Source organism: Pleurodeles waltl, chromosome 6 (genome assembly GCF_031143425.1).
Source record: "Pleurodeles waltl isolate 20211129_DDA chromosome 6, aPleWal1.hap1.20221129, whole genome shotgun sequence".
NCBI classification, from domain to species: domain Eukaryota; kingdom Metazoa; phylum Chordata; class Amphibia; order Caudata; family Salamandridae; genus Pleurodeles; species Pleurodeles waltl.
Window position 1 is genome coordinate 1,711,238,114 of NC_090445.1, and position 13,668 is coordinate 1,711,251,781.

At 47.1% G+C, this 13,668-nt stretch overlaps 1 protein-coding gene across 1 annotated transcript in view; it reads left to right on the forward strand.

Annotated features, from left to right (window-relative positions):
- Positions 1 to 13,668, forward strand: part of LOC138301822 (uncharacterized) — a 141,165-nt gene that overhangs the window by 22,913 nt on the left and 104,584 nt on the right. Inside the window, exons 2-3 of the mRNA XM_069242320.1 lie at positions 8,833 to 9,090; positions 11,206 to 11,487. Of these exons, the coding sequence (XP_069098421.1) occupies positions 8,833 to 9,090; positions 11,206 to 11,487 (540 nt within the window). The remainder of the gene's footprint in view (positions 1 to 8,832; positions 9,091 to 11,205; positions 11,488 to 13,668) is intronic.

Sequence of the window (13,668 nt, forward strand, 5' to 3'; positions counted from 1 at the left end):
CATACGTCATGCCTTTTCCGGTGTTTATCCCACCTAGACAGCACCGGTAAACTACTGAAAACATACGAGGCTCAATGTTTTCAGCATGGTCTCCGGACTACTTTATCTGTTTATTGTCTACGCAGCACGAGCGCGCTCAGTTTTACATAGTGCTATCGCACTGTGTTTTTTTTCTTCTTTGCAATGCTAATAGCTCTAACTCGAGCTAATGGGAGACCCATTGCATTGAAAATGCCTGTTGTATCATTGGGACCCACTAAAGATTTGCACCTCGGGCCCGGGAGATCTGGTTTGAGGCCCTTTTTCTCGCAAATTCCTAACTGCCTTTTGTAGTAGATTGGGAATTGTGTCAAAAACCATGGGTGGTTGCATGGGAATGGCAGACGAACCACCCGGGTACGCCCCCTTGAGGCAAAGCCAAGCATAGCACTACTTTGCATTACTTGGGGCTGCTTTCCAGTGCAAACCTTGTTAGCCGTGGAAAGTAAATCTCCAAACTGACACTTTGCGCCGGTTTGTATCATGTTTGTGGTGCAAACCTGGTGCCAAATGTTGACAAATTCGCCCCCTTGTACTTTAGCGCTTCCCCGGATATAAAAGGCTAATTTGTATCACATTATACTTATTCTGTGGTAAATGTTCTACATGAAATACAAAGTAATTTGCATTCTTCATTCAGGACTGGGATTTGAAGTACAGGCAGGCTGACAACACACTCAAGTTGCATGATAAAGAAAGGCCCTAAATGGGCAGAGTTTCAGACATGATTATACTGCATATCTCCATTCTTTCCCCTTATATCTGTAACCTGAGTAACATGAGTATGTAGTGATTTGATATAGAGGGTAACCTCCTATCGGTACTGATTTTATGCAGCGTGAACTTGTAAATTCTTACTGTGGCTAGTACAGGCCAGAAGCTGCCACGAGCAGCAGCTTTACTACAAGTCAGATCAAGAGGCCATCTTTAGGTCAGGCAGTTTTACCCACTTCCTTTTGATTGGATAATACAAGAAGAGTGTTTGAGCAAGAGCTGGAGGTAATCAGATCACAGGCCCCCAAGGGGAGAAATAAACCCAAGTATGATTGTACTTTCAAAGAGAAATGGAAACATGAATTTCCAATCATTTTGAGATCTGGGAATGGGCCATGCAGGGCACTTTGTGGTGTTTCTGCATCAGAGTCCAGCATTACCTGTGGTGTCAGGGATGATATAGCGAAGCGCGTCAGTGCTCAAAACCCAGAATGAATGCCCTGCCGCAGTCTCATGCTACAAACATGGCAGATTGGGTAATCAAATCTGGAGCTTTGTTGGCTTCCTGTCCAACATGACACACCTCATGCTGACTCCCTTCTCAGATGAGCTGCAGAACACTCCTGCCCGAGGCCCAAAGCCAGTCACACTGTCAACGGAGCTAGGAGAAGAAGCCTCCAGAGAAGAAGCGTGGTTCGGCCGAGCATCGGATGGAGGTGGCGAAAGTGATGAACCTGGTCCTGTGTTAGTGCCTCATGAAGATCCATCTACGGGGACATAGTTACATCACTGCTTGGTGTCTCGTCTATCGTTGCAGGAGATGCCCAAGCCTTGTTTCACCGCATTATCAGAAGACAAGATCCTAGCTGGAGCAACTGTGCAACATATTCCTGTGACAATGCTAGGGGCATGGATGGCGACCACAGCAGTCCACTCAGGAACATCAGGAGCGATCGAAAGGACGCGAAACAAGAGATGTCTGATGTCAGTCATGATGGCCATGGATGCCACATGAGTGCCCAAAAAGCTTCCAAAGCTTTGTCTGTCAGTGTTGATGACATGCTCCTGGACAGATGTTACCACCTTAAGCACAAAGGTACTCAGACAGAACAAGGGTTTTACTGAGACAGAAGTCAGGAAAGTGGTCAAACATGTCAGCACTAGGTAGCTAAGGTTGGGAAAGTCTGCTGAGAAAATGCCAAAGCAAAGGGACTCCCTGAAATCCCACTTTCTTTCAAACTTCGATGAGAATGTTGAAGGAAATAAGAAAAATGAAAAATCGTCTGATTGAGAACAGCAACTTGTGAAGCTTTTCAAAAACCTAGTGATACAACATTATTTTGTGTTCTCCGGGCTGTGCTTCCAACTCTAAATCATTTGAAAGCATTACTTCAAAGTGACGCCGTATGATACACGTCCTCATCTCTTCCGCAGTGCATCTTTCACACAATCTGATGGGCATCTCTATAAAACCTGGAGTTATGGCTACGGCTGCAGATTTGCTACAAATTGATGATGGAAATCCAGATAATCATTTGCGACTACATGAAATTTAAATTGGCCTAATGCCCAAACGGGTGGGCAGGAAAGTGGATCTTCCGGGTTCACCAGGCAACCCACTGGCATCAGGCTCAGCAGTCGCAGTGAGGCCCACTCAGCACGTCTGAAGAGGAGTCCCGCTTCGCTGGAGCAGCAGAGAGGAGTCGCAGTGAGGCCCACGCAGCACAACTGGAGAGGAGTCCCAGGTCGCTGGAGCAGCAGGCAGAGGAGTTGCAGTGAGGCCCACTCAGCACGTCTGAAGAGGAGTCCCAGGTCGCTGGAGCAGCAGGCAGAGGAGTCGCAGTGAGGCCCACTCAGCACACCTGGAGAGGAGTCCCACGTCGCTGGAGCAGCAGGCAGAGGAGTCGCAGTGAGGCCCACTCAGCACGTCTGAAGAGGAGTCCCAGGTTGCTGGAGCAGCAGGCAGAGGAGTCGCAGTGAGGCCCACGCAGCACACCTGCAGAGCAGTCCCAGGTCGCTGGAGCAGCAGGCAGAGGAGTCGCAGTGAGGCCCACGCAGCACACCTGCAGAGCAGTCCCACGTCGCTGGAGCAGCAGGCAGAGGAGTCGCAGTGAGGCCCACTCAGCACACCTGGAGAGGAGTCCCACATCGCTGGAGCAGCAGGCAGAGGAGTCGCAGTGAGGCCCACTCAGCACACCTGGAGAGGAGTCCCACGTTGCTGGAGCAGCAGGCAGAGGAGTAGCAGTGAGGCCCACAGCACACCTGGAGAGGAGTCCCAGGTCGCTGGAGCAGCAGGCAGAGGAGTCGCAGTGAGGCCCACTCAGCACACCTGGAGAGGAGTCCCACGTCGCTGGCGCAGCATGCTCAGCAGTCGCAGTGAGGCCCACTCAGCACGTCTGAAGAGGAGTCCCGCTTCGCTGGAGCAGCAGAGAGGACACTGTGCTTGGCAGGAAGAAGTGCTGGGGGACGAGGTTACACGAAGCATGAAGATCCCTGGGAGGAGGAGCAAAAAAGCTTTGGTAGCTGCAAGAATTGTTGTGCCCAGGGGTACTGTCCTGCAAGGAGAGGCAAGGGCTTACTGTCGCCCATCTTGTAGAGACGATCAAGGGGACCACTCCAGACCACCACCTGTGATGCAGGATACACCCAATTCCGGAGGAAAGAAGATTCACACAGCTGGTCATCGTTGCAGTTCGTGCCTGCAGATGCAGGGGAGTGACTCCTTCACTCCAAGGGAGACTCCTTCTTACTTCTTGGTGCGGCTGGAGTCTTGTCAACCTGAGAGGATGCACAGCTGGGGAAATGTAGCAGTTGCTGGAAGGAGCCGGAGAAACAATGTTGCAAAGTGGAGTTGTCACTGGACTTGCAGATTGTTGGTTCCTGAAGAGTCCAGTTGCGGTTCCAGTGGCCAGAAGATGAAGTAAAAGTTCAAGAGGAGTCCTGCTGGAATCTTGCACATTGAATCTTAGGACCCACCAAGAGGATCACCCTAAATAGTCTAGGAAGGGGGATGGGTCACCTATCAGACTGACCTCCTATCAGGAGGGGGCTGTGACGTCACCTACCTGACCTGGCCACTCAGATGCTCCCAGGGCCCTCTGCACATCTTCAATTCAAGATGACAGAATCAAGTGGCCACCTGGAGGAGCTCTGGGCACCACCCGTGGGGTGGTGATGGACAGGGGAGTAGTAACTCTCCTTTCCATTGTCCAGTTTCGGGCTAGAGGAGGGACCGGGGGTCGCTGGACTGGTGCAAACCAATTTATGCAGGGAGGGCACTAAATGTGCCCTTCAAAGCAAACTGGTGGCTTTGGGAAGCTACCCCTCCCCAACCTTGTATCACCTATTTCCAAGGGGAGAGGGTGTTTCTTCCCTCTCCAACAGGAAATCCTTTGTTCTGCCTTCCCCTACTTGAGATGGTCAAGCAGCAGGAGGGCAGAAACCTGTCTAAGGGATGGCAGCAGCACGGCCTGCCTAGAAAACCCCAGAAGACTGGTAGGAGAGAAAACACGCAATGGAGTTGCTGCACTACCTCTCTTGGTCCTCTCGGCTGCCTTTGATACGGTTGACCATGACACCCTAATTCAAAGACTCCACGAAGCCGGCATAGAAGGGACTGCTCTCAACTGGATTACATCCTACCTTCAAAACACAACTAATATTATCTATTCTCATCCCCTTCTCATCCAAACCCTACCTCACAAAAGTAGGGGTCCCCCAAGGATCATTCATCTCACCTATGCTTTTCAACATCTACATTATGTCATTACCTGAATTGATCAATGATTTTCAACTCACATGCTATAACTATATAGATGACCACAAATACTACTTAAATTGGAATGCAACAAAGACATTGAAAACTCACAAATCTTCAGTTGCCTCAGAGCCATAAATCAGTGGATGACCTGGAGCCATCTGAAACTGAATGCTTCCAAAACAGAAATACTCACATGTGGTGAATGGAAAAATTATGACCCACTGTGCGCCTGGCCTGACGCTCTGGGACCACCTCCTCAAGTATCCAAGGACGTCAAAACCCTTGAAATTACCATGAACTTCAAGTTAACTATGAATGCCCAAATGGACAAATTAGCACGATCAAGCTTCATCACCGTGAAGACTCTGCAACGCATCTTCCCCCACCTCAGATTCCCACACCAGGTGCAGGCTACTATCTTGCTTGTACTATCCAAACTGGATTATGCAAATGGCCTCTACCATGTATCATCTCTATCTAAGGCCTGCTTTTCATTGGAAACAAAATAACTAAATATATTCAACAGAGAAACCTCCGCTCAAGATTGGCACCCCGCCTTAGAACACCACTATCAAGAAAAAGACATTAGGTGGCACATTCTTTTCTGTTCAAGCAGCCAAATTATGGAATTCATTACCCCCAAATATAAGATACATGGATGAATATCTTGTCTTCAGAAGACTACTCAAGAGTTGGCTCTTTCCTTTATAACCATCATATTCAAACAGCAACGGACTGCATGTGCCTGTGTTGATAAATATTTATAATCTGATTATGTGTATATTCTAGATATGTATAGTTCTTTAAGAAATATGTATAGTTACTATTTCATAATAATAATAAATTATACACATTCTCTTTAAGCTGGTTTAACAAATTTATATCGGCTCATGGTTTATATATATATATATATATATATATATATATATATATGCGTGTGTGTATGTATATATGTGTGTATATACATATGTATGTGTATATTATTCTATGCTTAACATGTTCATAGGTCATTGCATAGCTCCTAGATAAGTAGTTATTAGATTTTTATGAATCCCTGCTTTCGTTTTTATATCACACTGATCAAATGTTTTATTATCATAAGCATTTCGCTGTTCAAAAATTGAGGAAAGATAAATGAATGTTAGAAAAGTACACTTATTAATTAACTTCAAATATTAAAATTTTGAAAGTCTGTGTTTCTACAATAAAACTTTTCTTCTCATATTTTTATACCTGTTATTATATTCCTTGCACATATATTCGCTTACTATGCATTTACATATCTATTTAATTATTACTCTACTCCTACTGTACTAGGGAAAAAATAAATAAAATAAAATCTATAAATAAAATTCAAATTATAAATAATGAAATAAAAAAAATCATAATTATAAATAAAAAAATAACTAACAGAAACATTAAATATATATATATATATATATATATATATATATATATATATATATATATATATATATATATATATATTCTCCCTCATTTATCTCACCTGGGACTCATCCGAAATGCCTCTTGCTGATCTCCCTGACCCTTTCCACAGACTCCTCCATCTCTCCTTTACTCATCCCAAGCCTCATCCCATTACTATAAACTCCCAATAAACAGTTCTGGATTCTTCCCTCCTCTACCCCTCCATTACTCTAGTCAATCCAACTAACAAACTCACATGTCCTCCGCTCAAATTAACTCATAATAATACTAATGCTGTAGTTATACTTCCCTATACTAATCCACCACAAATTCCTCTTGGGTTCCGGAGTAGCTTGCTACTTGCTACTTGCTGAAAAGCGATTGGACGCCTCGTCAGGGGGTAGTAGGCGCTATTTAAATACAAAATACAAATAGAGTGAGTCCTCTAAGGAGCCCCCAAAGTGTACGGAATCATGCAAACAATACTGGTAACAGTGTTAGGGTGTGATTCGGACATGTTGGATACCAAACATGCCCAGGTTTGGAGTTACCATTATGTAGCTCAGCAAAGGTTGTGACCTGTGTCCAGAACACTGGTAAAATGGCTTCCCCGCACTTACGAAGTCCAGTGAAACGGGGCTGGAGTTCGTAGGGGCAGCTCTGCTCATGGAGAGGTGCCCTCACACAGAGGTTCCTGCACCCTGCCCTCGGGGCTAGGAGGGCCTACCATAGGGGTGACTTACAGTGACCTGGTGCAGTGACCTTTAATAAAAGGGTGCATGCACCCATTTCACACAGACTGCAATGGCAGGCCTGCAAACACATTTTGCATGGGTTCCTATGGGTGCCACAATACATGCTGCAGCCTGTGGGGAGCCCCTGGTGTCTCAATGCTCGGGGTACCTAAGTACCATATACTAGGAACTTATAAGGGGGCATCAGTATGCCAATTATGTGGTGTGCAAAGTCCTAGGCAACCAAATTTAGAGGTAGAGAGCACAATCACTGGGGTCCTGGTTAGCAGAATCCTAGTGAAAACAGTCAAAGCATACTGAAGCAGGCAAAAAGTGGGGGTAACCATGCCACAAAAGAGGGTACTTTCCTACAATGACCACTACATTTGCACAAACATACAGTTTTACTTATAAAATTATATTGAACACAGTGATAATGTGTGGAATCAGGGTTCAATGCGATTTTTTTCATCCTCTTAAAATCTATATTTCCACCACACTTCAGAATCACAAAAAAAATGTTTAATTTTTTCTTTCCAAACTACTGAATGTATACAGTTCATTTACAGATATTTGCATTGTGCTGAATGTTACAATAAATAAGCCAGACCAACTAAACATCCTTATTGCACTATGACTGTTTGAACGCTCTTGATATGTTTGGCTGACCCTTCTGGTTTATTTCTCTCATTACTGCTCCATGACTGTCTTGTGTCTTTTTTGGGGGAATTGTGTTAGCCAGCCAGGAGCTCTGATGGTGGGTGGTGAAAGTGGTATTCTGTTGAAATTAGCCTGGAGATTTAAATTATGATGCTACATGGCAATATTTTCATTTTTGTCGGCAGGGAGAGGAAGAAGGTAAATAGAAGTGCTTTAGTTATATGCAGGCCCACTGGAATTATGTGGCAGGAAAAGACCAAATTATGAGGCAGAGTTGACCAATTTATGTGACAAGAAAAGTCCAGTTATGAATTCACAACACCAATAGCTCAAACTCAAGCAAATGTGAAACCCACTAGATTGCAGATTCATATTATTATATGTGTTGTGAATAAAATCATTTTTCTTTTTTAGTAAAAGCACCGGCAGACAATGAATTATTGATTTCTGTTACATGTTAAAGGAGTTCTCAGTCACTGCCTCCACAACTAAGCCTCGGTCTGCTCAACGTCACTCACTACCCTGAGAGTCGAGTACTAAAAGGGTGTACTCGATGATCACTTTTGTGTAAATAGTACGGTAAAACCCCAGGACATGTTTCAGTTTGAGCCCAGTAATGCCTGACAGCCCTGGGACTCCAGAAATAGCTCCCACATGCCCACTCTCCCTCTCGCACTGTCTGTCTCCCGAGCTACTCATCAGGTCCTATTGTCAGGCTCTGATGAGCCCAGTATTTCCAGAAGTCCTCTTCCCTTTCGAGGGCTTGTTTCAGAGCTGAGGGCCAGGGGCGACAATCATTTTTGGAACTACCACTCCCCTCCCATGACCTCCTTCTCAGACTCCCTCACTACCACGCTGCAAAAGCGTCCCTCACCTCTCCTCAGCCCCTCTCACATACCTTTAATTTGTTATAAATCACTGATAAAGGCTGGCTTTACCAACAACAATGTATATCTACCCAAATGATCTCTTTTTAGCAATATTTGGAATATAGACACAAAGACTGGGGAGTAAACATAATGCCCTAACCCATTTTATGCAGATTGCATGCAGCTCTTTGATGACAGTTCATAACAGTCGCTGTTCTATATTAGGGTTGTATCTTATGACCTCTGGTAACAAAAGAATCTCTGTGACAAAAGCAGTAATCCACTCAGCAATCCACATAAAATACAGATATGTGAATTGCATGGTGCATGTTCTTTGCAGCAGACGTATTAAGCCTCTGAGCTACTTTATAGCAAGTTAAAACAGTCACTAAACAAAACTGTGATCTCTCTCTGTAGTAGGAACATTCATATCAAGTTATCTTGACATTTCGATTGCTGTCTGAAAGCTGGACACACAAGGAACTCTGCAGCAGGTGTTTTTAAATTGTACGTTATTTCTAAACACAGCGCCTCGTCTGAGGTCAATGCCCCCCTCCCCAGGTCAGCGCTCAGTGCAGCCACACCAGTCGCACTGCCCTAAAGACAGCCCTGTCCCTTTCCATTCCAGGTGACTTACAGATGTATTCATACGTCTTCTCCTGCCAGCCCGGGACCCCTCGCACCCTGCTGTCTGCCACCTTCAACAACAACCAGATGTTCCACTACAACTTCCAGACTCAGAGGACGGAGGCCCGACTGCCTGACTTCAGGAAGTGGGATCAGTATCCCTTCGACCTCTCCACCGTACCCTACGAGGCCCAGCTGTGCCAGTTTATCCTGGCGCGTCTGGACGGATTCCTAAAAGACATCATGCCTCAGGCCACAGGTGAGCACAAAAGGAGGACCCGCCTCTCAGGGGGTCTGGATAAGAGGTGGGAGGTAAGTCTTTCCAGGGCTGGAGAAGCTCCTGTGGTCCTGAATGTGAGGCTAAGGTTCTGTGATGACAATGTGTGATCTTCATCACTTTCTTCGATCACAATGTGCTTGAGCTGCTGTGATTGAAACCTCCAGTCATAAATTCTAAATGTCTACAAGCAGTAGCACACTCTTTTTTCCATCATGCATATCCTCTTGCTGAGTATCACATTATGCACTTATTACCACGTTCCATTTTCAGTCCTCCCATACTGGGGACTTTTCACAGTGAATTACTCAAGACGTGACTGAATACTAGTGTTCACTCCTGATGCATGTAAAGAGGGATCAATGAAGGGGAGAACTTTTCAGGTCTGGCATTAGCCAAGACCTTTTGATTTTACTAAAATTATATGTATAATATATTTACATAAAGGGTCTTTCAGCCACCTCTCTTCACCATTGGTCTGTTGTTGTGTCATTCACATTTTGCTTCCGCCCACTACAGCACGTAGCATGGGGCAGTGGGTCAGCCGACTTCAGCCACTGACTAACTTCACTTTGAGTGACTCCATTTAGCCCTTTCACAAAGGAGCACATCCGCACACAAGGTGGTTCCCTTCAGTGGCAGTGTTTTAATTTTAATTTAGAATTAGGTGTTGGCTTTGCGTTTATAGCCTGATGTGATAGCAGGAGGCTTTTTCCCAGATATGAGCCCAGGGCACAGTTCAGATTTATCAGTTCCTGTCTCCTGCCAATGATGTTGTAAATTCCTTTTGAAGTTACCTCTGGTTATCTGACTTCTGCTTTTTCACACCATACCAGCAACTCACAGGAACTCTGAATATAAGCCCATGAGTGTGCTCTATCTTTGTAACCCTGCCAACCTTAGCTGTATGACCTTATTTCTTTCTTTACCTGGCAACAGAAGCTGTTGTCAGTAGTTTGCCGCTGTTGCAAGACGTCTGTGGTTTGAAGTTGTTGGCAGAAGTTTGTAGCTGCTGCTAGTATTTTGTGGCTGAACCAGAAGTTTGTAGCTGCTGCCAGTACTTTGTGACTGTTTCCAGAAGTTTGTGGCTGTTGCCAGAGGTTTACGGCTGTCGCCAACAGTTTGCAGATGTGACCAGATGTTTGAAACTAGTCCTAGAAGTTTGCAGCTATTGCCAGAAGTTTGAAGTTGTTGCCAGATGTCTGCAGCTGTTCTCAAAAGTTTGCAGCTGTTGCCAGAAGTTTGAGGCAGTTGCCATAGTTTTCGGCTGCTGCCAGAAGTTTGTGGCTGTTGCTATTATTTTGTTGGCAGCATTGTAAAGCACTTACCAGAAGTTTGCAGTTGTTGTAATTAGTTTTCAGCTGTTGCAAGACATCTGCAGTTGCAGCTAGAAGTTTGCAGTTGTCACAAGTGTGCAGCTGTTGCCAGACATTTGCAGCTGTTACCAGTAGTTTTTGACTGTTGCCAGAAGTTTGCAACTACAGCCAGGAGCTTGCAGCAGTTGCCATTACTGTGCTGTCAGTAATGTTTAAGTTCTGACTAGAAGTTTCCAGTTGTTGCCAGTAGTCTTCAGCTGTTGCCAGTAGTTTGCCGCTGCTACCAGAAGTTTGCAGCAGTTGACTGTTGCAGCTGTTGCCATTACTTTGTTGCCTGTATTTCAAAGCTGTTGCCAGAAGTTGTGGTTGCTGCTAGAAGTTTGTGTCTGTTGCCAGTAGTCCACATCTGTTGCCAGAAGTTTGCAGCAGTGGCCAGTGTGGCTGTTGTCAGTAGTATGCGGCTGCTACCAGAGGTTTGCAATGGTTAACAAGAGCCTGCGGCTGTTGCCAATAGTTTGCAGTTGTTAGCATTACTTTGTTGCCAGAATTTTGAAGCTGTTTCCAGAAGTTTGCAGTTGTTGCTAGAGGTTTGTGGTGGTTGTCAGTAGTCTTCATCTATTGCCAATAAGTTTGCAGCAGTTGCCAGAAGTTTGTGGTTGTTGCTATAGGTTTGTGGCTATGGTCAGTAGTCTGTGGCTGTTGCCAGAAGTTTGTGGTTGTTGACTATGAATTTTCTTTTCATGTACCCCTGTTTCTGACATCCTCCTTCTTCTCTTCACAGGAGCCCCTGTGCTAGATGTATTCACCCGCCACCCCCTGGAGTTTGGGAAGCCCAACACCCTGATCTGCTTTATCAGCAATTTCTTCCCCCCGTTTCTGAACATCACATGGAAGCGGCAGGGGGTCCCAGTGACCAGTGGTGTCTGGACCACAGACTATTCTCCAACCACTGATGGCGGATTCTACGTGTTCTCTTATGTGAACATCACTCCAAGGCCAGATGATGTCTACACCTGCAGCGTCACCCAGGGCAACGCGCAGTACTCCTCCGTCAAGAACTGGGGTAGGTGGAACGGGGATGGGCTACACACTAGGGGGCACAGGTACCCACGTCTGTCACATACTGGGGGCACAGGTACCCACGTCTGTCACATACTGGGGACACAGGTACCCACATCTGTCATATGCCGGGTGGCATAGGTACCTATGTCTGTCACATACTTTTGGTACAGGTACCCACGTCTGTCACATGCCAGGTGGCACAGGTACCCATGTCTGTCACATACTGGGGGCACAGGTAGCTACATCGGTCACATACTGGTGGCACAGGTACCCACATCCGTCACATACTGGGGGGCACGGGTACACATGCCTGTCACATGCTGGGGCAGCACAGGTACACACATCTGTCACATACTGGGGGCACCGGTACCCACGCCTGTCACATACTGGGGGCACAGGTAACCAGGTCTGTCACATACTGGGGGCACAGGTACCCATGTCTGTCACACACTGGAGGCACAGGTACCCACGTCTGTCCCATACTGGGGGGCACAGATACCCACGTCTGTCACATACTGGGGGGCACAGGTACCCATGTCTGGCATATGCCAGGTGGAAGAAGTACCCACATCTGTCATATACTGGGGGCACAGGTACCCAAGTCTGTCACATACTGGGGGCACAGGTACCCATGTCTGTCACATACTGGGGCCACAGGTACCCACATCTGTCACATACTGGGGGCACAGGTACCCATGTCAGTCACATACTGGGGGCATGGGTACCTACCTCTGTCACATACTGGGGGCACAGGTACCCACATCTGTCACTTACTGGGGGCACAGGTACCAATGTCTGTGACACACAGGGCAGCACAGGTACCCACGTCAGTCACATACTGAGCAGTACGGGTACCCACATCTGTAACATACTGGGGGCAGGCGTACCCACGTCTGTCACATACTGGGCAGCACAGGTACCCACGTCTGTCACATACTGGGCAGTAGGGGTACCATTGTCTGTCACATACTGGGCAGCACAGGTACCCATGTCTGTCACACACTGGGCGGCACTTGTACCCATGTCTGTCACATACTGGGCGGACCAGGTACTTATGTCTGTCACGTACTGTGGAACACAGGTACCAATGTCTGTCACACACTGGGCAGTGCAGGTACCCATGTCTGTCACATACTGGGTAGCATAGGTACCCACATCTGTCACATACTGGGCAGCACAGGTTCCCATGCCTGTCAAACAGTGGGCAGCACAGGTACTCATGCCTGTCACATACCCATGTCTGACACACACTGGGCAGCACTGGAACCCACGTCTATCACATACTGGGCGGCAGAGGTACCCATGTCTGTCACATACCCATGTCTGCCATCCACTGGGCTGCACAGGTACCCACATATGTCACGTACTGAGTGGCACAGGTACCCACATTTGTCACATACTGGGTGGCACAGGTACCCACATCAGTCACACACTGGGCGACACAAGTACCCACATCTGTCACATATTGGGGGGCACAGGTACCCACGTCTGTTACATACTAGGTGGCACAGGTACCCACATCTGTCACACACTGGGGGCACAGGTACCCATGTCTGTCATATACTGGGGGCACAGGTACCCATGTCTCCCACATACTGGGGGGAACAGGTACCCATGTCTGTCACATGCCAGGTGGCACAGGTACCCATGTCTGTCACATACGGGGTCACAGGTACTAACGTCTGTCACATGCTGGGTGGCACAGGTACCAAAGTCTGTCTCATACTGAGGGCACAGGTACCCACGTCTTTCACATACTGGGGGCACAGGTAACCACATCTGTCACATACTGGGGGCACAGGTACCCACGTCTGTCACATGCCGGGTGACACACGTACCACGTCTGTAACATACTGGTGGCACAGGTACCCACGCCTGTCACATACTGGGGGCACAGGCACCCACGTCTGTCACATACTGGGCAGTATGGGTACCCATGACTGCCACTTACTGGGGGGAACAGGTACCCACGTCTGTCACATGCCAGGTGGCGCAGGTACCCACGTCTGTCACATACTGGGGGCGCAGGTACCCACATCTGTCACATACTGGAGGCACAGGTACCCATTCCTCTCACATACTGGGGGCACTGGCACCCATCTCTGACGCATACTGGGGGCACAGTTACCCACATCTGTCACATACTGGGCGGCACAGGTACACATGTCTATCACATACTGGG